Raw genomic sequence first — 27,063 nt, 5'->3', positions numbered from 1 at the left:
GTGGCGATAACGTGCCTTTGCTGTAGTTGTCAACCACCACAAAACTGACAAGGACGTGAAAATTACAAAATTTACTCCTTTTCCATTCATTGACTAGGTCATTTAATTGGATAGGTCGGATAAAACAGCTAACTAACTAGATTTTGTAACATTTAAGTATATATTCATTGCTATAATCGAAGGACCAAGATGCAAGAAGACTGGTTATAAATCAGTCCACCCTTTCGTGGTAAGACTTCTCCAGTGATGCTAACGTTCGTTGGCTAATGTTATCTAGCTGCTAACGTTGTTACATTCACGTGAGACAACGTGAAGCATCGGAGCCTTCTAGCTATCTACCTTTGTAGCTAACTCTTTAGCTAGCTATGTCATGTCCAAAGTCAGAGAGAAACTTGTAAAACCAGGGCAAATGTCACTTGTGGTTAGTTAACGGCAGCAAGCTACCCGCCATTATCCAGTCTTTGACAAATGACAGGAGTGGGATGTTCGCTTAAAGACCGGTAACCCAGACTACACAAACTAGCTACCCCACAATAATACCAAAGTCAATATCAGCATGTGAAATATTTAGCTAGCTATAAAATTTCACAATTGTCAACGTGATTCCAGTTTTCGCAAGGCCAACGGCCCTTTCACACAGAAACAAACAGGGCGAGTAGGACAAGACGAGAAGCGAAAATCACGGAAAAACTGAGCTGATTAATTTGGTTCACCGTTTCGTTTTAGCACATGTCGGTGAAATATATACTCCGTCATGACGATATACAAGGTCTATGTCTAGGCAAATGATCCCCTATCTCCAGTCATGAGAACGTTATCATGACGTCGCACGTTTCATTTTTAGGGTGGATTATCCCTTAGGTCACTGCGGTAACGTTAATGTAGTCTGTTTGACCACTGCAGCCTAAACTGAGTCTCTTGCGAAATGTAGGTGAATGGTAACGATCAAGTTCTATTTTCCCTGAAGGTTGATCTAACAAGTAGGTAAGGTAAGTGGCACCTACCCTCAGTTTTACTCAATGCTGAATCGCTTTTGATGGGAATTTTTCTACTCTTTACACAAAAGGTCAAATAGGATCCGCTTATAGTTGTCCTTTTTCACATATGTACAAGTGTGAAATGTAAATGTTTTTTTTGTTGCATATCCAGCTCTCCCTGGGGCACCCTCGGACAGTTGGGTCAAGGGCCAGGGATCACAGGCAGTCATCCAGGGGGAGTGGTGCCTATGCACATAGGCAGTTAGCTACAGATTGTACATAAACCAGATAATGTGATTAGTGCTTTTAAGACAACTAGGTATCCATTAGTTAACATTTGCATACTCTTTTTGCCTATAGCTTCCTATTAGTTGATTCTGATATTTTTCAAGTGGGAAACTGAGCAATTTTTTTTTTTTGTCTCAAAGCGGCATTAAAGGGAAAATCTACCCAAACTCTCTTTTTTATTTTTTCATTAGTCAACTGTTGATACAGTCCCAAATTGTGTTGCATGTCAGCAGTCACATTTTCAAGATATTACACATTTGAGATTGCAATTGAGAATTGACTGCAAAGAGTAGGCTGTGGCTGAAAAAGACATCTGAATTTTACATGGGCTACAATATGCTTGTGGCTTGAACTTTGTCATTACTGACAGGGCAGTAGTCCATGTGAACCATGGCTGTCTGACACTGGGAATGGGGACAACTGCCAAAAGCAAATCATGCTTGTCCTTACAGTGTAGGCCTTACTGAAGGTGACTCACAGAGCTGCTCTCTCTCTCTCTCTCTCTCTGTTGAACACTTATTGGCTGAGTCACTAGGGTTGGGTAGGTTTAGGATCATATTGAACAATAATAAATTAAGATTCTGTACTTTGAGCTTTTTACTATCATTATTAAGAGTGCACTCTAAGATCCTTTTCGATATTATGAGTTGATGCATTGCTTGCTGATGTCAACTCTACAATATGACAAAAATAAGGTTTCAGGAGTTGTAGTTAACTCACTCAGGCACTTTAATCACAGATTACCATGGCGTTTTGGTAGATTATCAGATGGCAATGTCTAAGGCTTCTGTTAGGTTGACACCTGACACTAGTAACCTGGTGCCAAGAGCTCCTGGTGACAGTCAATTGGCTGTGAAGTCTGGCACTCCTGCAGAGCACGTGCCAGTGCATGTGCTTTTTGGCTTAGACCTGTAGGCCCATACTATACTGTCTGTCTCCAGGACTACAAAAATGCTTTGATAGAAGACACTATCAGGAAGTCAAATGAACCCGGTTGAGATGTGTTTATGATGGTTGTGTGATTGACTAGGCTACTGCATGAGTAATATAGGCTATATGACGATGTCATTAGTTTAGATTAAAACTAGGGCCTGGAATTGAACCTTTATTTAACTAGGCAAGTCGGTTAAGAACAAATTCTTATTTAAAATGACGGCCGAGGAACAGTGGGTTAACTGCCTTGTTCTGTGGCAGAACAACAGATTTTTTTCCTTTATCAGCTCGGGGATTCGATCTAGTAACCTTTCGGTTACTGGCCCAATGCGCTAACCACTAGGCTACCTTCCGATACGACATTATCACCTAGGTGCCGATACTATATGTAGACCTATTGCGATTCTCAAGATTTATTGTGATTTTATGTTCCAAAAATATTGCTCACCATATGTTTGCTGCAGTGGGCCAATTCCACGGTAACAAAGTGATGCTGAGACTCGCGTTATTCACTTTAAAATGTATGCCAAACAAAAAGCAATGATTTCAAAGTGAAAACAACAACTCGATGCACAAGGACTAATTTAAAAAGAAACTTCTCGGACTTTGACAAACACATTTTACTTGAAGAACAGTGCAGATGCGAAGTTTGTTAAAATAATCACAGATTGTGCTTTTGGTGCGGTCATTCTGTTACCAAACTATGCATATGCACTGAAACATTTTAAAGTGGAAAATCTGAGTCGCGGCATCACTCTATTAATGTGGAATTGCCTAGAGGGACAAGAGAGACATGAGAGAACAAGCTTTGATCCGTCATGGAAATAAAAGTGCTGAAAACAAATTCGCTCACTACTGAAAAAAGATGGAGAACAAAATATGTAGGGAAAATACTGGTGTTTTTTACGCAGTTTCAGCCAACTAACACAAGTAATATTGCGTTATAGCGTTAAATAATATCCCGATATGTGACTATTGACCCCCCCCTTAGCTGATTGACCATTAGCCTATTGTTAATGTTATTTATGGAAACTAAACTGATTCTATTCTAGCTGGTTTTCATTCTGAAGTTGATTTTTCTCCTGTGTAATTGTCATCTGATAATGAGGTGTCGTTCAGCTCCAAAAATATTCACAATCTATCTTGCTTGTATATGGTACCCAAATCTAAAGCAATCTCCTGAAAAAGTCAACTGTAAAACAAGTTTAGAGTGGATATTAGCCTATAGCCTAGGCTTACTAGCTGAAAAGGGATCTGGAAACATCCCGGTTTCCTTTCTGTGGGATCCTAATAGGAGAGTGAATGTATTGTTTACATCCTCACCATTTTGAACAGGGCAGCATTTTTCCTATTAGCAGCTGGCATTCAAAGGACCGTTCTACTCTACATTTGACTCCCCAATGAACAATGTAGCCTATGTTTTAAATAGGGGTCAGTTAATGAAGTTTAGTTTTTCATTGAACATAAGCCATTGTTCTGCTATTATTTGACTACTAAGGTGTCTTGTCATTCCTTCTGTTTTCACTGTTAACACTTCGAATGCCTTCTACAATTTGTATTTTACAGCAGGTAGGCTAAGAAATGTAGCCTAATCGCATAACATGGTATTATCTTTTTTTTTAAAGACCTTGTCAACTGGAATATGATTTGGCTTTGTTTTATTTTCTCCCTTGGTTTTGAACTTTCAGTTCGGATTAGTCGCTCACTAAGCCTATCCTTCCAATGCCATCACCGTTTCAGAGGAAGCTATTAGTGACAGCCTACATTTGTAAATGAGTTCATCCTTTTCCCTCTTTTTTTTTTCTCTTTCTTTACCTAGGATGGATGATCTGTTTTCAGTATTACACATTTTGTCTCTGCTCTCTTTTTCAGTGCAATGTCTCTAGTTTTCACACGACCTAACCCCAACGCTATTGGCAAGAAAGACAAAAGACTCATGGCGGAGGTGAACGCCAGCCCGCTCAAGCACTTTGTCACGGCCAAGAAGAAAATCAACGGCATCTTCGAGCAGCTGGCCGCGTACATCAAAGAAAGCTCCTACTTTCTGGAAGGTAGCTACCAGCCTTCCACCTTACCACAAGTTGTGGTCGATAAAGCTGGCTTTCGTTTACACCAATGAACAGCACAATGTTTTGTGGTGTAGAATTGATTGACACTTGCCTGTTCTATTGGCAGCTAGGTTTCAGTCCAAACAGTACTGTGTGTGGAGTACAACGGAAATATTATTCCGTCTGTCTTTGGCACTCAACACCCACACATGTCATTCACTAAGTGAATTTTCCGGCTCAAGTTTGCTTTGTAGTGCTGATTACAATGTATTTATGCCACATTCTCTCAGTGTTGGTCCAGTTTAGAGGTGTGTGTACAGTGGGGCAAAAAAGTATTTAGTCAGCCACCAATTGTGCAAGTTCTCCCACTTAAAAAGATGAGAGGCCTGTAATTTATCATAGGTACACTTCAACTATGACAGACAAAATGAGAAGAAAAAAAATCCAGAAAATCACATTGTAGGATTTTTAATGAATTTATTTGCAAATTATGGTGGAGAATAAGTATTTGGTCAATAACAAAAGTTTCTCAATACTTTGTTATATACCCTTTGTTGGCACTGACAGAGGTCAAACGTTTTCTGTAAGTCTTCACAAGGTTTTCACACACTGTTGCTGGTATTTTGGCCCATTCCTCCATGCAGATAGTTGAAGTGTACCTATGATAAATTACAGGCCTCATCTTTTTAAGTGGAAGGACTTGCACAATTGGTGGCTGACTATGTTAATATAAGTTTAATGCTAGCTAGCAACTTACCTTGGCTCCCTGCTGCACTCGCGTAACAGGTAGTCAGCCTGCCACGCAGTCTCCTCATGGAGTGCAATGTAATCGGCCACAATCGATGTCCAAAAATGCCGATTACCGATTGTTATAACTTCAAATCGGCCCTAATTAATCGGCCATTTCGATTAAACGGTCGACCTCTTGTCTAGTTCCTAGGGGTTTGCAATGGTTGTGTGATTAATTTTTTTCTACCGCCTACAGACACCTATAGGAATGAGGAGCTGGATCCAGTCACGACAGAGGAGCAGGTTCAGGAGGTGCACGGTTACCTGTCAAAGGTGGCAGGGATCGGAGAGGTGCTGGCACGCAGACACATGAAGTGTGTTTTCTTCGGAAGGTACATTCCCACCACCGCGTAATGACCACTGGCGATGCCGCCACCAGTCATTGGAGTTCGGAAGCTGCACGTTTTCCCCGCTATTAATTTTTCAATTAATCACACAATCAAATTTGTCTCTCTAAAAATGGGTTGGACTACTGCACATTTCTGGAAAATGCTCTAGACCTGTGTTAAATGTTCCTCACTCATCAGTGTGTTCTACTTTATAGGACAAGTAATGGGAAGAGCTCAGTGATCAACGCCATGCTGTGTGATAAGGTGCTCCCCTCTGGGATAGGACATACCACCAACTGTTTCCTGCAGGTGGAGGGGACAGACGGCAACGAGTCCTTCCTGCTCACAGAGGGGTCAGAGGAGAAGAAGAGCATCAAAGTCAGTACCTCCACACGAGGTTAAAGAGAAACTTTTTTTTAAATAGCAACAGGAACAAGTTTCCTTTTTGAATACAATTAATTGTAAGTAAAAAAACAAACAAGACGTTACTTAAAGCTCTTTGAAGTTTGATACTGCACCCTGGAAGACTTCTCTGAACTCTTAGCACGCTAGCTAAGTGCAAACACACACAATATTTTTGTGAGGTGCTGGGGGGGCGGTGGGACAGGGACATACTTTATGAAAAATAAAGTCGCACATGTGTCCTCCCAAAAATGTATTGAAGATAACAAACGTTTCGGCACTGCGCCTTCCTCGGGGTTTGCTCAGCACAACACACACATCTTTTTAGAGGAAGTTTAAGATTTAAATTGAATGTAGTTTGTTGAGACAAGAACATGCTCTCAACCTTTTGTGTTCAAATCTCCCAAGCTCATCTTAGTTTAGGCATTATAATTACTGTGATGCAATGCCCATCTAAGTTTAACAGCAGTAAAACAGGTGGCTTGTAATTGTCTGTACTGTATGAATACATTTCTGCTTGTCCTACAGCAGATGAAGTCAGATCTGTCACGGTGGCTTTCTGTTGAGCAGTTGTCTTATTTAGTAAACGGTGGGTGGCCCGGTAGACTAATGGTCCTCCCTCACAACCATGACTCACTGGTTATCCAGCACCTAATTTTTTAAAAATTGTACGCAAGCAAACCTCTCTTAGCCAGTTGCACCACAGTTTAACGAGTACCACACCTTTGTCACTTGGAAAGTAGACATCTCTTAATGGAATATATATATATTTTTCCCTTCTTGAATTTAAGCTACTTCTTATCAATGTTATTTTATTATTTAAAATACCAGCATCCTGAAATGTTGGTGCAATGTATCACATAATCACCTAAAGGAGCCCAGAAATATCTACTTCCCTGTTGACTGTAGTTTATGACCCAGAAATGGCCGTGTGCCTATGATATGCATCCTGATCAAACCTGTTACTGACCCGCGTGTCCAAACATAGCAACAGAATCAACAAAATACCAGCAACCCTGAATGCTCTCAGCCGCTCTTATCATGTGTTCACATTCCAGCTGTGTAAGTCCTAACCAGATGGGATGGTGTAGCGCTGTGGTAGCCATGCTGGTTAAGTGTGCCTTGAATTCTAAATAAATCAGTGTCACCAGCAAAGTACCCCCCAAACCATAACACCACCTCCATGCTTCACAGTGGGAACCACACATGCAGAGATCATCAGACCAAAGGACAGATTTCCCCTGGTCTAATGTCCATTGCTCATATTTCTTTGTTCAAGCAAGTCTCTTCTTATTCGTGTCCTTTAGTAGTGGTTTCTTTGCAGCAATTCCACCATGAAGTCCTGATTTCACGCAGTCTCTGAACAGTTCATGTTGAGATCTGTTGTCTGTTACTTGAACTCTGAAGCATTTATTTGGGCTGCAATTTCTGAGGCTGTTAAACTAATGAACTTATCCTCTGCAGCAGAGGTAATCTCAAATATAAAATAAACAAATCAAAATAACACTTTTTTTTGTTATTTCATAGTTTTAATGTCTTCACTGTTATTCTTCAATGTAAAAATAAAAATCTTGAATGAGCGGGTGTATCCAAACTTTTAACTGTACTGTAGGTCTGTGTGAAGCATGTTGGCTGCTAACAGCTTCCCCAGGCCTCTCCTCTCTCCCCATGGGGACTAAACCCCAGAAAGCCGGTCATTTCCGCTGGCTAATGATCAACACAGACCTCCACTCTGCTCATAGGAAAAATCTCTGCCTGGCTACTTTATTTGTTGACTCAGATGAGTAACCTTTTTGATGCAACCTTTTCCCTCGAATCCTTATCTCTATGGAAATATGTTATGTCATCGTGGTATTGTTGCTATGGGTTTAAATAGGGACACATGCCAATAGATTATGAATATATTTCCTTCCTAGTAATCTGTCCTTTTATTACAATAACTCATACAATCAAATGTAGTCAAAGTTCAAATGTGAACACGTTATTGCATGTTTTGTCTCTCTCTTGCACAATAATTTTCTGTCTCGCTCACTGTTTCTCAGACGGTGAACCAGCTAGCCCATGCTCTACATCAGGATGAGGACCTGGATGCAGGAAGCCTGGTGTGTGTCATGTGGCCTAAAGTCAAGTGTGCCCTGCTTAGGGACGACCTGGTGCTGGTGGACAGGTGAGGGCAACACACACCACACATCTAAAAGGATCAGGTAGACCATTCCCTTCTGGCATTCAGTTATTTTAGCACAACCAGGGGTCCTCTGGAAGTGCTCGGAGGTTGATGTTGGAATGGGTACCACTCTTCACTTCGCCCTTAAATGTTGTATGCCTACTCCTCCTCTACAGACAAACGCAACATGTATAGTGTTGGTCCCACGAGCTGAAATAAAATATTCCAGAATTGTTTCATACGCAGAAAGTGTATCAAGTTTTGTGCACATTTGTTTACATCCCTGTTAGTGAGCATTTCTACTTTGCGAAGATAATCCATCCACCTGATGGGTGTGGCATATCAAGAAGCTGATTAAACAGCATGATCATTACACAGGTGCACCTTGTGCTGGGGGACACTAAAAGGCCACTCCAAAATGTGCAGTTGTGTCACACAACACAATGCCACAGATGTCTCAAGTTTTGAGGGAGCGTGCAATTGGCATGCTGACTGCAGGAATGTCCACCAGAGCTGTTACCAGAATTGAATGTTAATTTCTCTACCGTAAGCCGCCTCCAAAATCGTTTTAGAGAATTTGGCAGTACGTCCAACCGGCCTCACAACCGCAGCCCACGTCTATGGCGTCGTGTGTGCGAGCGCTTTGATGATGTCAACATTGTGAACAGTGCCCCCTGGAGGCAGTGGGGTTATGGTATGGGCAAACATTAGCTACGGACCACAAACAGAATTGCATTTTGTTGATGGCAATTTGAATGCACAGAGATACCGTGATGAGATCCTGAGGCCCATTGTGCCATTCATCCACAGCCATCACCCCATGTTTCAGCATGATAATGCATGTTGAAAGGATCTGAACACAATTCCTGGAAGCTGAAAATGTCCCAGTTCCTCCATGGCCTAAGTCATTTACTTCATTTGACTGATATGACCTGTAACTCAGTAAAATCATTGAAATCGTTTCATGTTGCGTTTTATTTTTGTTCAGTATAGTTTCTACTGTGGCCTTGTGACCTGAAGTCATCCCATATTTCTGCTCCTACAGCCCCGGTATTGACGTCACGACAGAGCTGGACAGCTGGATCGACAAGTTCTGCCTGGACGCCGACGTCTTTGTCCTGGTGGCAAACTCTGAGTCCACTTTGATGCAGACGGTAAGAAACATGTTTCAACTCTAGAAAGAAATCCACTCGGCCCGAACTTGCATGTTGACCAAATGCCATGTCTGAGTGTATACTGTATATTGGATTTTGAATAGACAAATGCTACTCTTTGCAGGAGAAGTCATTCTTCCACAAGGTCAACGAGCGTCTCTCCAGTCCAAACATCTTCATCTTAAACAACCGCTGGGATGCCTCTGCCTCGGAGCCGGAGTACATGGAGGAGGTGAGTTAGCGTTGGCAGTCATTGCCACGCTGAGATTAGTTTTAGCGTTGACAGTCATTGCCACGCTGAGGTTAGTTATAGCGTTGGCAGTCATTGCCACGCTGAGGTTAGTTATAGCGTTGGCAGTCATTGCCACGCTGAGGTTAGTTATAGCGTTGGCAGTCATTGCCACGCTGAGGTTAGTTTTAGCGTTGGCAGTCATTGCCACGCTGAGGTTAGTTTTAGCGTTGGCAGTCATTGCCACGCTGAGGTTAGTTATAGCGTTGGCAGTCATTGCCACGCTGAGGTTAGTTATAGCGTTGGCAGTCATTGCCACGCTGAGGTTAGTTTTAGCGTTGGCAGTCATTGCCACGCTGAGGTTAGTTTTAGCGTTGGCAGTCATTGCCACGCTGAGGTTAGTTATAGCGTTGGCAGTCATTGCCACGCTGAGGTTAGTTATAGCGTTGGCAGTCATTGCCACGCTGAGGTTAGTTATAGCGTTGGCAGTCATTGCCACGCTGAGGTTAGTTATAGCGTTGGCAGTCATTGCCACGCTGAGGTTAGTTATAGCGTTGGCAGTCATTGCCACGCTGAGGTTAGTTATAGCGTTGGCAGTCATTGCCACGCTGAGGTTAGTTATAGCGTTGGCTTTCAGGGCCTAAACGTATTTTTATTTTAGGACTAGTCTTTCAAATTGACAAAACAACTTTATAATATGTTCACATTTTCACAACACACTGTTCCAATCAACAGAAAGAATACACTGACATATTGACACGTAAGGAAAACACTGGTTCATTACAAACCGCGGGCCCTGACTACAAAAAAAAAATATGTATGTATGTATGTATGTATATATCTGTGTGTGTAGGAACTCGGCCGTCTTCATTTTTTTTTTTTTACAGAATTAGGATCACAAAGCTGCCACTAACAGGTCCTGATCATCATCATCATAAAGGGAAAGTGTTTGATTTAAATACTTACAGCATTGTTACATTAGTAGGAGATATGCATCTTTCAAATGATTTGCCACGGATATAAAGCGCTCCGCACGTCATCGTTGTTAACAGTTCAGAAAATTGTCAGTGAGACGGAAGCGACAGCAGCTAAGTCCTGTATGGCAATACTTTGATACGTTTTTAAAGGAGAAGGTGGTGAAATGCAAACTTTGCGATGTGAAATTGAGCTACTGTGGCAGTACAGGTGCAATGCTGAAAGGGAGGCACCGTGAGAATCACAACACTGATTACAGAAATGATTGCATTTGATATGCAGCCATTGTCAAAGGTAGAGGATGTCAGCTTCAATGTTGCCCTAATGGAATGTCTAGAAACATACAACAAGATGCCATGTCGAAAAATTGTGATGGTCCGGATGGAGAAATTGTACAATGCGCACCATACGTGGCTTTCACAGATTGTTGGACGTCTATGAACACGCTGTTACATATAGCACTGCAACAATCCATCAGAATGATTAGAATTGAGAACATGGAGAGGCACACAGCAGAGAATTGTTGCTGAATGGGTGGGGAACACTGGTAAGGGTTTGGACTAGATGGCACAACCACAGTCAATTGGCTATATTGTAAAGATTCATGAATGTTTTTGTTGCTTTTCGGTTTTAATCAAATAAAAATAGTTGTCACATACACATGGTTAGCAGATGTTAATGCGAGTGTAGAGAAATGCTTGTGCTTCTAGTTCCGACAATGCAGTAATATCCAACGAGTAATCTAGCCTAACAATTTCACAACAACTACCTTATACACACACACACACACAAGTAAAGGAATGAATAAGAATACGGACATAAAAAATGCAGTGGATGGTATAGAGTACAGTATATACATATGAGATGAGTAATGTAGGGTAAGTAAACATTATATGAAGTGGCATTGTTTAAAGTGGCTAGTGATGTATGTAATAAATATATTTTTCCATTATGAAAGTGGCTGGATTTGAGTCAGTATGTTGGCAGCTGTTGGCTGTTTAAGTCTGATGGCTTTGAGATAGAAGCTGTTTTTCAGTCTCTCGGTCCCTGCTTTGATGCACCTGTACTTCTGGATGATAGCGGGGTGAACAGGCAGTTGCTCGGGTGGTTGTTGTCCTTGATGATCTTTTTGGCCTTCCTGAGACATCGGGTGGTGTAGGTGTCCTGGGGGGCAGGTAGTTAGCCCCCGGTAATGCGTTGTTCAGACCTTACTACCCTCTGGAGAGCCTTACGGTTGTGGGCGGAGAAGTTGCTGTACCAGGCGGTGATAGAGCCAGACAGGATGCTCTCGATTGTGCATCTGTAAAAGTTTGAGTGTTTTTGGTGACAAGCCAAATTTCTTCAGCCTCCTGAGGTTGAAGAGACGCTGCTGCTCCTTCACCACGCTGTCTGTGTGGGTGGACCATTTCAGTTTGTCCGTGATGTGTACGCTGAGGAACTTAACTTTCTACCCTCCCTGTGGATAGGGGGGTGCTCCCTCTCCTGTTTCCTGAAGTCATTGTTGGTAATCAAGCCTACCACTGTAGTGTTGTCTGCAAACTTGATGATCGAGTTGGAGGCGTGCATGGCCACGCAGTCGTGGGTGAACAGGTAGTACAGGAGAGGACTGAGAACGCACCCTTGTGGGGCCCCAGTGTTTGGGATCAGCGGGGTGGAGATGTTGTTACCTACCCTCACCACCTGGAGGCGGCCTGTCAGGCAGTCCAGGACCCAGTTGCACAGGGTGAGGTCGAGACCCAGGGTCTCGAGCTTGATGATGAGTTTGGAGGGTACCATTATGTTAAATGCTGAGCTGTCGTCGATGAACAGCATTCTCACACAGGTATTCCTCTTGTCCAGATGTGTTAGGGTAGTGTGATTGCGTCGTCTGTGGACTTGTTGGGGCGGTAAGAAAATTGGAGTGTGTCTAGGGTGTCAGGTAGGGTGAAGGTGATATGGTCCTTGACTAGTCTCTCAAAGCACTTCATGTTGACGGAAGTGACTGCTACGTGGCGGTAGTCATTTAGCTCAGTTACCTTAGCTTTCTTGGGAACAGGAACAATGGTGGCCCTCTTGAAGCATGTGGGGACAGAAGACTGGGATAAGGATTGATTGAATATGTCCGTAAACACACCATCCAGGTTAGGCATCAGTGTGGTTGGGTTTAAAATCTAATTTTTAAGAGGAACAATTGTAGAAATAGACAGGGTTTATGACTTTGTGGCTGTGGTAACTAGTGACAACCCTATGGTAGGTTGCCAGAACTGCGGTAGATTGATTTGCGTGATTTGCAGTCATACACAGGACCATATCTGAATTGTGAATTCACGTCATTTTTTTATTTTTATTGTTTGAACGAGAGAAGTTTGAAACATGAACATTTGTCACATACCCAGACCGGACCTTCTCAAATAGTATTTAAAATAGATGGTGAACAATCTATTCCTATTATTGACTGAATCTCTCTTACCAAATGAATCTGGTTGCGAATGGAGTTTGGATGGTTTTAAAATGGTGTACATTGTGAACTGTGAACTCTCAGGTGAGTTAGAATTAGCCGTCAGGGTTACAATGAGAATTCTGAGCTGAATTAGCATTAGCTTTGACCCTTAGATCACGGTTACACCAGATACCAGTGTTTTGGTGAGAATTGGAGATATTTTTTTGGGCTAATAATTGCACTAGTAAATGGAAGAGGTGAAAGGTGTTCTGGGTAACATTATACAAGGAGAGGCTAGATGGGTTTGTGCCAGATTCTGGGTCGTGGTTGAGCCGAGTACATGGGGTAACTACTCCCTGCAAGAGTACAGTATTAGATTCAGCAATTAAGTTAATGTTGAGGTAGGGTTGGCACTAGGGTCTGCCAAAGTGTTGATTTCAAGTATAGGGTTGCACCTCACATGGCCGTATCATGCCGGTGGTTGAGCGAGACCTTGTGGGACTACCTGCCTTTCGGGCTTGTGATACTCAACCCACCTCTCTATGTGCCGTCTACTTCACCCAAAGAAGTTGGATGTTATCTTGAACGTCTTCTATGGGCCAGGAGAGGTTGTAATCCACCACAGTCTTGTTAATAACTTATACATTTACATTTGAGTCATTTTAGCAGGTGCTCTTATCCAGAGAGACTGACAGAAGCAATTTAGGTTAAAGTGCCTTTCTCAAGGGTTATGTAAATTTTAGGTAACTTGGGTAAATGATCCATTTTAAACGGTTATCTGAGTCGTCCAACAAGGGAAACACTTGAGATGTTTGATATAATACAACCCAACACAACACGGACACGACACCTGGAGATTGGCCAGGAGACTGAACTGAGACTGACTGGCCTCAGTCTGGCTTTATGTCCTTGAAATAAATGTCAGGTTGAACATGAGGGCTGTAACGATGCCAGTATCACAAGACTTTTTCCACGGGGAAAAATAAAAACATAACTGACTCTCTGGTACTAAAAACCTGCTGTACGTAAATTATTGTGTGCTATAGACTTGAAAATAAATAATTGTGACTCTGGATGACAACATAATGTTTGTTTTCAACATTAGGTCCGTTTTCCTAAAGAAGTTAATACCGCTTGGCGTTTTTGTTTCCTTGGCACGACACTAACAAGTATCGCGATACTGGTAACGTCCCGGCCCTTTAGTGAACATCCCATATGTTGTGATCATTTCAGGTCTGCCAATACAACTTGTTGAAGGAAGAGCATGTACCTGTAGGCTTGTGTTTACACGTGTGTATGTATGTATATACCATTTTTCCTGCTGTGTGTGTTTGAAAAGTTGCGTGCGCATCAGAAAGCGGTTTGTTTACATGGAAGTTGATACGACCACTTGCAACTTCAAATGGCGCTCGTGTGAGTTAACATGTAATCAGACTGTCTACATATGTTAGGTTTGATAACCTAGAAACCTGCTACATACCAGTGAGGCAAGGTACAATATCCCAGATAAAGCCAGATGAATACTATTGTTGAACATAGCCATCAGTCTTACATGTCCTCATGGTCCTTACTCACGCAGTGCAAATTTGTCAAGGTACAGAGCGTTCTGACGTCGGGATGCGCACATCACTCGAACGTGACGTTTGATGGTAAACACAAAATGGCTCTATTGAACCCGGTCTCCCTGTCACTCTGTGCCCCCCCAGGTGAGGAGGCAGCACATGGACCGCTGCAGCAGTTTCCTGGTGGACGAGCTGGGCGTGGTGGACCGGGCCCAGGCCAGCGACCGCATCTTCTTTGTGTCTGCAAAGGAGGTCCTACAGGCCCGTGTTCAGAAGGCCCAGGGGATGCCAGAAGCAGGTACATACACACACACTTGGGTATGACACGACAAGCTTGGCATACCTGTATTTGTGGAGTTTCTCCCATTCTTCTCTGCAGATCCTCTCAAGCTCTGTCAGGTTGGATGGGGAGCCTTGCTTCACAGCTATTTTCAGGTCTCTCCAGAGATGTTCGATCGGGTTCAAGTCCGGGCTCTGGCTGGAAGGTGAACCTTTTCCCCGGTCTGAGGTCCTGGAGCAGGTTTTCATCAAGGATCTCTACTTTGCTCCGTTCATCTTTGCCTCGATCCCGACTATTCTGCCAGTCCCTGCCACTGAAAACATCCACACAGCATGATGCTGCCACCACCATGTTTCACCGTAGGGATGGTGCCAGGTGTCCTCCAGATGTGACGCTTGGCATTCTGGCAAAATAGTTCAATGTTGTTTCTCAAGGTCTGAGAGTACTTCAGGTGCCTTTTTGCAAACTCCAAATGGGCTGTCATGTGCTTTTTTATTGAGGAATGGCTTCTGTCTGGCCACTCTACCATAAGGGCCTGATTGGCGGAGTGCTGCAGAGATGGTTATCCTTCTGGAAGGTCTCCCATCTCCACAGAGGAACTCTGGAGCTCTGTCAGTGACCATCGGGTTCTTGGTCACCTCCCTGAACAAGGCTCTTCTCCGCCGATTGCTCAGTTTGACTGTCCGGCCAGCTCTAGGAAGAGTCTTGGTGGTTCCAAGCTTCTTCCATTTAAGAATGATGGAGGCCACTGTTCTTAGGGACCTTCAATGTTGCAGAAATGTGTTGGTACCCTTCCCCAGATCTGTGCCTCGACACAATCTCTATGGATAATTCCTTCAACCTCATGTTTTTTTTCTCTGACATGCACTGTCAACTGTGGGACCTTATATAGACAGGTGTGAGCCTTTCCAAATCATGTCCAATCAATTGAATTTACCACAGGTGGATTTCAATAAAGATGTAGAAACATCTCAAGGATGATCAATGGAAATTGAGTCTCAATATTAAAGGGTCTGAATACTTATGTGAATAAGCCATTTCTGTTTATTTTTTTAATACATTTTCAAAAATGTTTAAACCTGTTTTAGCTTTGTCATTGTGGGGTATTCTGTGTAGATTAAGATTTTAATCAATTTTAGAATAAGGCTGTAACATAATAAAATGTGGAAAAGGTCCAGGGGTCTGAATACTTCCCTAATGCACTGTAAGCCACACAGGTAAACATTCACAGAAAAACAATGATCTAATATCCAAGAAAATTAGGGGGAAAAAATCCCCCCCCAAAAAATAAACACACTCCTTGTTCAGGTGGTGCTCTGGCCGAGGGATTCCAGGCCAGGATGTTTGAGTTCCAGAACTTTGAGAGGCGCTTCGAGGTAAGGCTTTCTAATGAAAGAACCTCTGAGTGAATGGGGTTTTCAGTTTACAATACTTCGTCTCGTTTCCCATTAGAGATATACCGAACTCTGCTCAAGTGCCGGTGCAGTTCACTTCCAATCCAACACCATTCTTTCATCACTCGTTTCACATCATGTCTGCATGCTCTAGTTAGGAGAGAGTGAGCTCTACAGTTGAAAGCCAGTGAATGTGTCGGGATATTTCTGCCCATTCACTAGGCCCTCTTGTGAAACACTCTGTTTTTCCCTGTTCTTGTAGGAGTGTATCTCTCAGTCTGCGGTGAAGACCAAGTTTGAGCAGCACACTGTGAGGGCCAAGCAGATCTCGGAGACCCTACGGCTCATCATGGACTCGGTGCACGTGGCGGCTCAGGAGCAGAGGTGAGTTCTCGGGTCATCCAAGTACCCAGGCTGCCTCAATTGTTAATGTCTTCCTTGTCTCCTTTCCTTCATTTGAACCGATATGATAGAAGTGATGGGGAACGGCTGCTGTGCGAGGCAACCGGTTGTGCTCCATGTTTTGTGAACCTTGTGTGTTCAGGATTCACTGCCTAGAAACCAGGGAGGAGCGCCAGGACCGCATGGAGTTCATCGACAAACAGCTGGACCTGCTGACGCTGGACTGCAAGAGCAAGATCAAGAAGATCACAGAGGAAGTAGAGCGACAGGTAGGTTTAAAATGGGCTCCCGCGCTACGATTGAATTCTAAGAATGATCTAGTGAACGTTGTTCTTCCTTCCCTGTGTGTGTGTGTGTTTACCTGTGTGTAGGTGTCCAACGCCATGGCAGAGGAGATCAGGCGACTCTTTGTGCTGGTGGATGACTTCCACATGGACTTCCATCCGTCTCAGGTGGTGCTCAAGGTGTACAAGAACGTGAGTGATTCCCTGGCCTCCAACACAAGCTCGCACGAGCACACACACACACACACACACACACACACACACACACACACCTCCTCCTGCTCCTTTTGCTACCGGGTGTTTATGCTTGATTCTACTAATCGGCTGTCATCGGGACTTTGATTAGCTGAATCAGGTGTGTTTGAGCAGGGCTGGAACAAAAGCCTGTATACCCAGTAGGTCTCTAGGAGGGTGATGGGCCACTGTTGCCGTAGGCCTCAATCCTTTTCAACGTGTTAGTGGAATTCTCCCTAGGGCCTGTTTTGTCCTGGTGTCTATCTTCTCTAAGAGAACAACCCTTTGCAGGGAATTACTTGAACACACCCTTTGACATTTTAAGGGTGTGTTCAGATTGGCAAACTTCCATGAACTTGGATTGTTTTATATTTTAGTGTGTGTTCAGAATGTCATACTGTGCAGTTTTCTCTCTGACCAAATGTGTTTCACTATGTACAGAATAGGGTGCACATTTTGGAAGTGGCTGTAGTGTAAGGGTCAGGCCAAAAGCAGTGCATTACATAGGTAATAGGGTGTCCATTTTGGACTGAACCATTGAGATTGCGGTGGTGATGTTGTACTGTGTGCGTGTTCTTTCCAGGAGCTCCACAGGCACATTGAGGAGGGCCTGGGCAGGAACATGTCTGAGAGGTGTTCCACAGCCATCACCGCCGCCCTGCAGTCCACCCAGACAGAGATGATCGGTCAGTCCCGCAGCAGCGGCACTCACACAATTCCAAACCCCATCCCATTCTTAAAGGAACTGTTTGGTCCACCAGCCACACTGGCTGAAATATTCCCAGTAAATTAAATTGTTGTTCAATTGTGAAACCACGTGGAGATGTTCTCAACTAGCATCCCCCTTAGATGGTCTGAAGCCCCTGCTGCCAGGGCCGGTCCAGGAGCAGGTGGACAAGCTGGTGCCGAGGCAGCAGATCTTCACCCTCAGCTACGACCTGGCCTGCGACAAGTTGTGCAGTGACTTCCAGGAGGACATTGGCTTCCACTTCTCCCTGGGCTGGACCATGCTGGTCAACCGCTTTCTGGGACCCAAGAACACACGACGTGCCCTCATGGGCTACAACGACCAGGTGTGTGTGTGCATGTTATTTCCCTAAGAAAAGGGTTAGGTAGAGGTAGCCCTTCACCACACATCTAAGGATCAGGTTTACACCAGCCCCCAATCCTGACCCTAAAGGCGTCATTGTGATCGCTTCCTCAATTTTTTTGACTTTTTAAATGTATTTATTCTTCAAGAATAGCATTTACAATGCCTCTAGTTCTTACCCCATCAGAACCCCAAAAATAAATATAAGTTTGTTTTATGATGTAATTGTATAGGCTCAAAACATGGTTAAAACTATCATTTTGATTTCATGGATGGTCATCCATAGCTCTTGTCTATTCATTTTGAGTGGTTCCATTTCTCTAGCACCATCCCTCAGCTATTTACCAAGTCATTGGCTGGGTGACTGCTTTGTTATTGTTTGAAAAGCATCTTGTCCCTGTAAAGCGAGAAGATAAAATAATACCTTTCTCAGTGGAACAAGGGGCGAATCCTCTTTGGGAGCAGACAAGCATACTCCATTCTGGGTTGTTATTCCTGTGCTTCCTCAGTGCTCTGAGATCACTCTGATGTCAAGTTAATCCCCCATGAAGGCAGTAAAAAGAGCCATGAATTACTATCAGTACAATAAACGTAGGAACTGGTTCACTCATGGATGGGTTGGTTGTTTAGCTACAAAACCGACGTGTGCGCAACTACGGGTCAGAACGGACTGTGTTGGCTGAGATTGTTGACATGTAAGCTATATTTCATCTATGTTTATTGAAAGCAAATACATTTGCACAATGAGCACTTGTCTCTCAAATACATTTGTTCGTTGTTGGTTAGCGAGTGAATTTTTGCCCAAATGACGTTGACATAAAATCCAGTCAAAACGCCTCAAAACAAGACATGGTGTCAAGAACAAAGTGAAATGAGCTGAAACGAGCCACTTCCGATTCCCCACATGGCAGTTTCTCATTCTTGCAAGCGATCTGGCCCTCCAGAATCACAACAGCACTCTGACTTCTGCCCCATTTGAAGCGTGCACGTGGTTTTGTGACGTTGTCAGCTAACCCACCTATAGACTGTAAACACGGAGTTCACTGGTGGCCTCTTTCCATACAGCATGTCACAGAGCAGCACCAGGCTGGCTGCTGACGTGAACAACATTCATTGTCAATGCACAATATTTGTTCAACCGCTGTGAAAGGACAATTAGAAAATCCTTAAGAACAGCAGTTTAATTCCACACACGTATCGCCACGTCATCCATGCTTAGTATCGCTTTTTAAGCTAGCTAGCATTAATACATTGGCTTACGTGCGTTGCTATAGTTACACCGTACCACAAGCTGTCAGGAGCAGTCTCTTAAAATGGACCATAAAGTACTACATTCGATATTTGCATATGAAATGCCTTCCCGCATCACTTGAATTGGTGCTGGCTGCATCCATATTCCGCACATTGTGGCATTGCTGACAAGTTGGTTATTTTAATGTGGGGATATCATCCCCCCCTGATTCACTTCCGGTTATCAAATCTCTGAAAGGAGGAGTATGATGATGGCGTAACGGTGGCTTTTGAAGGCTCTTATTGGTCAAGACGTAGCATCAGCTACGCATGGTTTATTTACTTCATTGGTGTCTGTCCTGTAGGTTCCTCGGCCCATGGCCCTCACCCCGGTCAGCACCAGCATGCCCCCGTTCCCCCAGAACTCCATGACCCAGGAGGAGCTGATGGTCTCCATGGTGACCGGCCTGGCCTCCCTCACCTCCCGTACATCCATGGGCATCATAGTCGTCGGTGGCGTGGTAAGGATAGAGGAGACACACTCCATGAAGGCTTTAAAGAATGTGTAAATGGTTGTTGAAAATGCCCTAAACCAAAAGTATCGTCTCCGAAAACAAGTAGGAAAGGAGTTTACACTTTCAATGTTTTTCCCTGTTTAACCCAGGCATGAACTGTGTGTTCTTCCTTTGCACTCAACAACGGTTCATTTGAAAATGTTAAGTATTGAAAATGTGTGTGTCAGATCTGGAAGGCAGTGGGCTGGCGTCTGATTGCCCTTTCGGTAGGGTTGTACGGCCTGCTGTACGTGTACGAGCGCCTCACTTGGACCACCAAGGCCAAGGAGAGGGCCTTCAAGCGCCAGTTTGTGGACTACGCCAGCGAGAAGCTGCAGCTCATCGTCAGCTACACCGGCTCCAACTGCAGCCACCAGGTTCAGCAGTGAGTAATGGACACCCCATCTACAGCGGTCTGTTTTGTCTGACTCCCTCACTCCTCTTCTCACTACATCCCCTCTCTTTTTTTAAAACATTTATTTTACCTTTATTGAACCCGGTAGGCAAGTTGAGAACAAGTTCTCATTTACAATTGCGACCTGGCCAAGATAAAGCATAGCAGTGTGAACAGGCAACAACAGAGTTACACATGGAGTAAAACAAACATACAGTAGAAAAATAAGTCTATATACAATGTGAGCAAATGAGGTGAGATAAGGGAGGTAAAGTAAAAAAAACATCCCTTCCTATCTATCTCTCTTTCTCCCTCTATCCATTTGCTCTCTCCATCTATTTCTCTATCTGCCCGCTGCCCTCCTACTCCACCACAACCGAGTCTTACAAGGCCAATATAATCCTCTCAACAAAGAGATGGGATGTTTGGCAGGGCTCCACACTGCCACTCTCCGTAGTTAAGTTCTGCATGTTTGACAGCTAGTATAGAATTTGCTAAAGCCTCTTCGTAGAACCACTGGCCAGTCAATCTGTCACACAACATTATGTAAGCCTGCTTTATATAAATAGATTGTCTCCTGCCGTGTGGGAGTTGTTCTCTGGACATGCCTCATAGAGGCCCTCTGGTGGTGAGAGGGGACTGGCAGTGGGATCTGGTTTGCCTATAAGCTACCGAGTGAGCCTATTGCTCTTTGCAGTTGTAGGTCATTCTGAAAACAAAGCTGACTTAACAGTCGTAAGTAGGACCCAAGGACTCCTGATTTACGATCAGTTTTTGTTTTTTATATCACAAGGCCTAAAATGACACGGATAGGGGCAAACCGATCCTAGATGAGCACCTCTACTCAGAGATGCTTGGTACACATATGGCCCCTGAATCTCAGAGCGCTATTCCTCAAAATGCCTAAACGCTTGAGGACATGCTGAAGTTGACATGGCTCTACAGGAATTTTGTTCAGCGAGTTCACTAAGTGGAGTTGAGACTGCGTGGCCCTGAGCTGCTGGTGTGTGTCTGTCTGTGCAGGGAGCTGGCCGGCACCTTTGCTCAGCTGTGTCAGCAGGTGGACGTGACGCGGCAGAACTTGGAGGATGAGATCACCGACATGAACACGAAGATAGAGCTGCTGGATGCGCTGCAGAGCAAGGCCAAACTGCTCCGGTAAGACGCTCGGTAACACACTGGGTGCGTCTGAAATGGCACCCTATTCCCTATAAAACCAAGTGCCCAAAAGACTCTGGTCAGAAGTAGAGCACTGCATAGGGGATAGGGTACTATTTCAGACACTGCTCAGTCAACATTGCTCAGTGATCAAGGCTCCTTGGCATTCTCAATAACTACAACGGGCTCATAGTAAAGGGGAAAAAATAATTGGGGTTAACTGCACTGAACAAAAATAGAAACGCAACATTTAAAGTGCTGGTCCCATGTTTGATGACCTGAAATAAGAAATGTTCCGTACGCACAAAAAGCTTATTTCTCTCAAATTGTGCTCAAATTTGTTTACTTCCCTGTTAGTGAGCAATTTATCCTTTTGTCAAGATAATCCATCCACCTGACAGGCATATCAAGAAGCTGATTAAACAGCATGATCATTAAACGGGTGCACCTTGTGCTGGGGTATATAAAAGGCCACTCTAAAATGTGCATTTTTGTCACACGACACAATGCCACAGATGTCTCAAGTTTTGACGGAGCGTGCAATTGGCATGCTGACTGCATGAATGTCCACCAGAGCTGTTACCACAAAGAAATTATCTACCATAAACCTCCAATGTTTTAGAGAATATGGCAATAGGTCGAACCGGCTTCATAACCGCAGACCACATGTAACTACACCAGCCAAGGACCTCTACATCCAGCTTCTTCACCTGTGGGATTGAGAGGGGTGCTGAGGAGTATTTCTGTCTGTAATAAAGGCCTTTTGTGGGGGAAAACTGATAAGAGAATTATGTTCTCCAGGTACATCACCCAATTTAATTATAATACTCTTGTCTGCAAACCAGAATTTGTAAGATCTGAATGAAACAGACGGAGGCCCAGCTAAATAGTCAAAAAGGTTTATTCACGGAATGTTCTAAAGTCAAGAATACAATTCATTTTATACTGACTTCTCACGCCCACACATTCACACAGCCATGCGCGCACACACACACACACACACACACACATACATGCACACACGTCCTGCTACGCACACACTGTCTGTCTCACTACCCAGCCGACAGAGATAGTGACCTTGTCCTTGAGACGTACTCCCCGTTCTCTCCCAAATCTCTAGTCAGGTCGGCACCAAGCTCAGACGGTCTGTTTAAAATACCATAAAGACATTGTTTTACCCTAATTCTGACTAGGACTAAACATTTATTGATTATGATTTTATACATTCTAATCAATTCCATACAATTACATGTTTCAGGGCGGAATATTCTAATCATTCAATTAACAGACAATTCTCACCTATGGAAAAACTCATTCTGATTGGCTGGGCCTGGCTCCCACCCATTGCTGTGCCCCTGCCCAGTCATGTAAAATCCATAGATTAGGGCTTAATGAATTAATTTCAATTGACTGATTTTACTTAAATGAACTGTAACGCAATCTTTGAAATTGTTGCATGTTGCGATTTATTTTTGTGCAGTGTGATATTAAAGTACCATCTGTTTTCATTGAAGACAAGGCACTACTACTGTCTTGATGGTGTGTACCTATCTGAGTATGGTGTTGCCTTGTCCCCTGGCAGGAATAAGGCTGGCTGGCTGGACAGTGAGTTGAACATGTTCACCCAGCAGTACTTGCAGCAGGGCCGGTAGAAGTGACCACTGACCGGCCGTCAGATGAACCGTGGAGAGAACCTTGACCGCAAAAAGACCACGACTGTTCTGTGTTAACCCGAGGGAGTCCTCGCTACCTGGACAATGGGGTCGGGGTCAATTTGGTTTTCAATGTGGTCAAATCAGGAAGTGAACTGAAATTCAATGGATGAATTTGAAAATGCCGTATCGTACCAAAATACAACAACAAAAAGTGGAATGGCTTGAAAATGAATTGACACCCAACCCTGCTAGACATGGATGACCCCCTTCAAATCATTCACTCTCTCCTTTAGGACATTTTAGATTTTTTTTTTTTGCACTCACATTAATTTAAAGATAACATCTTTTATCAGTACATTTTATGGAAGAGGAATTTATTTGATACCAAATACAGCCATATGATATGTTGTCATGTGTTGCAAAAGAGGTTGCATATCGTTTGTGTACTTGATTTGACGTTACATGCCTTTGAACACAGAAGATGATTTAAGTGCCACCCTGAAATGATGGCAATCTGAAGGTGGTCACACACAAAACAACTAAACCTTTTTGTTGTAAATACCAGGGAACATCCAAAAGTGCAGCAGAAATGCAAAGTGATTTATTCCTATAAGCTTACTGCACCACGGTGTGGTGGTAACTCTATATTCAGACTATGAAATGACACTGGCTATATGAAAGAGCGTAGACTAGCATACTAGGTGATGGAGGCGTTAGTCCGTTCTGAATGCACTCGCATGCCTTGGTCGTGCACTGTATTATGTCCTGCTTGCTTTCTTTGATTTGTCTGCTGCTCCGTGTAAATCAGTGTTGGACAGAGTGGATCACGCTCTGTCTGAGCTGTTGCCTGTAGCAATTCAGCGATCATTGTTGAGAAGTTGTACCTGTTTAGCGCTAAGACACTAAACAACCCTTTTGGGCTTTATAATAATTTACAAACCGGCTTCTATTTAAAAGGACAAATGCAAATAAACTACAAGTAAGGATCTTTTTAAAAAAGAACTTTCAGTGTGTGGTCATTGAGCCTGTGCTTTTTCATCATAGTGACTCTAAAGGATCGTTATAGTGGAAACATCACCATTTATCATGATCAAACCTCTGCACCCCTAAGCCTTGCTTCTTAGCAGGTGATATTTTAGATGGCGACAGGTACATGTCATTGCTATGTTGGCATATTTCTTTTCTCTCTTTTAAATATGATATTCAGGCATTAGCACCATCATTGAAAGACCTATTTATGACTTGTAAATGTCTCAACCTTAATGTCTCTGAATAGTGTCACTAATGGCAGTTGTCCTTCAGGTATATGTCTGGCTGTGTGCGCGTTGGGTCGTGGTTGTGCCAAGGCAGTTGGAAAGTGGTCTGGAAAGTTCTGAATGAAAATGTGCACTTTATACTTTGCTGCTTCTGTTTATTTTTTTTGTACATGACAATTTGGCTTTTAGTTTATTTCCCCCCCCTAGTTACAAAGCAAATACAATGTTGGATAGATATTTGAGAGATTGTAATATGTAAACTTGCATGCAGTGACTACTGTAATTTTGTTGTCATGTTAACCATTCATGTAAAAAAGATAGTGCATTAAAGAAGTGTTGATGAAGAAGAATGAAATGTGTATGGAGAAGGTGTTCATTGTATTTGGCTTAACCCTTCGAGTTGCAGGGATCTGCGTTATGGTGGAATCGGTGACTTGTATTGATTAACATTAGTTTCAGCTCAGGGGAGCATAATTGAATACACAGGATAATGACATTTACAGTCCAATTAGCTCCTTTACTTTAAGATACATTTGTATTGGCTGTAAATCACAGTAATGAGTCCCCTTGCACCTGTCAGGAGCTGGATATGGAAATATAGTGCTTAATTAAAGAACTATAGGATTTAAAGTGATTAAAGATAACTTATTTAAATTGCTGTTGAATGTAATATAGAGAGAAAAAAGTTTAACCAAATGTATAATATTACTATACCAGAGAGAATATTCTATGGTGCGAATACTTCATATGTATACTGAACAAAAATATAAATGCAACATGTAAAGTGTTGGTCCCTAATTTTCATGAGCTGAAATAAGATCCCAGAAATGTTCCATATGCACAAAGATTTTCTCATTTTGTGCACAAATTTGTTTTCATCCCTGTTAGTGAGCATTTCTACAATAATCCATCCACCTGACAGGTGTGGCATATCAAAAAGCTTATTAAACAACATGATCATTACACAGGTGCACCTTGTGCTGGGGAGGGTAAAAGGCCACTCTAAAATGTGTTATGTCACACAACACAATGCCACAGATGTTTTGAGGGAGCGTGCAATTGGTATGCTCACTACAATAATGTCCCCCATAGCTGTTACCAGTGAATTGAATCTTCAATTCTCTACCATAAACCGCCTCTAACATTGTTTTAGAGAATTTGGCAGTACATCCAACCTGCCTCGCAACCGTAGACCACATGTAACCATGCCAGCCCAGGACCTCCACATCCGGCTTCTTCACCTGCGGGATCGTCCGAGAGCAGCCACCCAGACAGCTGATGAAACTGAGTAGTATTTCTGTCTGTAATGATGCCCTTTTGTGGAAAAAAAATCATTTTGATTGGCTGGGCCTGGCTCCCCTGCTCAGCCATGTGAAATCCATAGATTCAGGCCTAATTAATTTATTACAATTGACTGATTTCCTTATGAACTGTAACTCAGTAAAATCATTGCATGTTGCATTTATATTTTTGTTCAGTATAAATTCTAGGACTGACTGGCCATTCACTTGAGCACCTAATAAATTAACATTAACTTTGTCTCATCAGTCCAGCTGTCACTTTGCAGAATCTCTTAGTTGGTCTAATGATCAGTTCAAACAGAGTGTATTAACACTGTCCACTTTACAGTATATCAAGCCAAGTAAGTAATGTGCTCAATGGCTGTGGCATCAGTTTGCTGGGGCACCAACAACGGAGGATTTCTCTAGGTGTCATAACCCTAATTATTGTCCTGCCCATTACCTGAAACGCTCCCATTTATAACCATGATATTCCACTGTTCAAACAGTAATTAAGTCAGTAATGAACAGAGAACCACTGTGCCTCCTTTACGATCCCCAGACTCATTTGCATGTTAATTATCATTAGTGGTGGGGGAAACAAGCCCTATCAGCCAAATTAGCAATTTAATAATTCTCTCCACCAACATTTCTCTCAGATTTGAAGTGTTCGCTGTAAACCCCGGGAATGTATTAAGTGAGATTAGGGTTTTGCTACCTTTGTTGCCATTGTTTTGGATGGCTCTGAGGTCAACATTATTACATGTCATTTCCCCATAATTCATTCTCTATAAGCTATATCTCTCTTAATTGTGCTTTGATGCAAATCACATTTAATGTATTTCAATGAAAAGATTCACAAATTTGCATTTAAGTAGTGGTAGTGTGAGAATAAAGAATACAGCATATACTGTCTCTTATGTCTAAGCCAACAAAGTCTGTGTGTGGAAAGTCATAGAACATAGAACTCTTTTTATTTTTTATGTCTGTATATGTAAAAGTGTACAAAATAGTATGCATATTACTGTACAACCGTTCAGTTTCTGTCTTGATTTTTTACAATTTATTTGCTATGCTCTGTGGTGATGCGTGGCCCACACTTACCAGAGGAGGGCGACAAAATCTAGTTTTTGGCCACCACACTTCCTCCGTCTGAGAGAGGAGTAATATGTGTCCAACTGAAACAAACCTATATTTAAGAAGATGAGCGACTTACATTTTAATGTCATATACTAATGCTTTTTATTATGGTAAACATCAATATAACATTTGCGTAGAGCAGGTTACTCTTTTTAGGATTAAAACCTAACTTTCAAAGTACAGATATAACATGAGGGGCAAAATTGTTTATAAGATTAAATGTAATCTGTCAAATATGTTTATTTATTGAATATTATATTAATAGGCTATTAGTATTTTTATTTTATTTAAGGACGCATACCTGAATAAATGGTGCGTAATGACGTTAAACAGGTAATAATATTTTAGTTAAACAGGCGAGCATTGAGGAGGAACCACCACAATAGCAACATTTATCAACGGGCTATTTGAACGATCCAAAACCATTAAATTACAAATGTCTG

The 27,063-nt window shown here is 42.8% G+C and overlaps 1 protein-coding gene across 3 annotated transcripts; it reads left to right on the top strand.

Annotated features, from left to right (window-relative positions):
• Positions 1–18: 18 nt before the first annotated feature.
• mfn2 (mitofusin 2) lies at positions 19–24,550 on the top strand. Of its 3 annotated transcripts, none has more exons than XM_024400388.2 (18): positions 19–229; positions 4,071–4,249; positions 5,232–5,367; positions 5,580–5,742; positions 7,809–7,933; positions 8,976–9,084; positions 9,209–9,316; positions 14,414–14,567; positions 15,858–15,925; positions 16,206–16,327; positions 16,488–16,614; positions 16,717–16,821; positions 17,447–17,549; positions 17,713–17,936; positions 19,549–19,704; positions 19,926–20,122; positions 21,155–21,289; positions 22,872–24,550. In XM_024400388.2, exons 2-18 carry the CDS (start codon positions 4,075–4,077, stop codon positions 22,939–22,941), a joined length of 2,277 nt encoding a protein of 758 aa, XP_024256156.1. In that variant the 5' UTR covers positions 19–229; positions 4,071–4,074; the 3' UTR covers positions 22,942–24,550. The 3 variants fall into 3 exon arrangements, with proteins under 3 accessions (XP_024256156.1, XP_024256159.1, XP_024256157.1); XM_024400391.2 differs by lacking the exon at positions 19–229 and adding an exon at positions 814–984; XM_024400389.2 differs by lacking the exon at positions 19–229 and adding an exon at positions 815–989.
• The last annotated feature ends 2,513 nt before the right edge of the window (positions 24,551–27,063 follow it).

Source organism: Oncorhynchus tshawytscha, linkage group LG16 (assembly GCF_018296145.1).
Source record: "Oncorhynchus tshawytscha isolate Ot180627B linkage group LG16, Otsh_v2.0, whole genome shotgun sequence".
Lineage (NCBI taxonomy): Eukaryota > Metazoa > Chordata > Actinopteri > Salmoniformes > Salmonidae > Oncorhynchus > Oncorhynchus tshawytscha.
The sequence above is the reverse complement of the archived record's forward strand: the minus strand, read 5'-3'. Positions and strand labels throughout refer to the sequence as shown.

Bases quoted from the DNA above. Each gene is read 5' to 3' on its own strand.
- mfn2 (XM_024400388.2), top strand. From the start codon at position 4,075: ATGTCTCTAGTTTTCACACGACCTAACCCCAACGCTATTGGCAAGAAA. The intron at 9,317-14,413 runs GTGAGTTAGCGT...GTGCCCCCCCAG, and splicing joins AGCCGGAGTACATGGAGGAG to GTGAGGAGGCAGCACATGGA. The intron at 16,615-16,716 runs GTAGGTTTAAAA...ACCTGTGTGTAG, and splicing joins CAGAGGAAGTAGAGCGACAG to GTGTCCAACGCCATGGCAGA.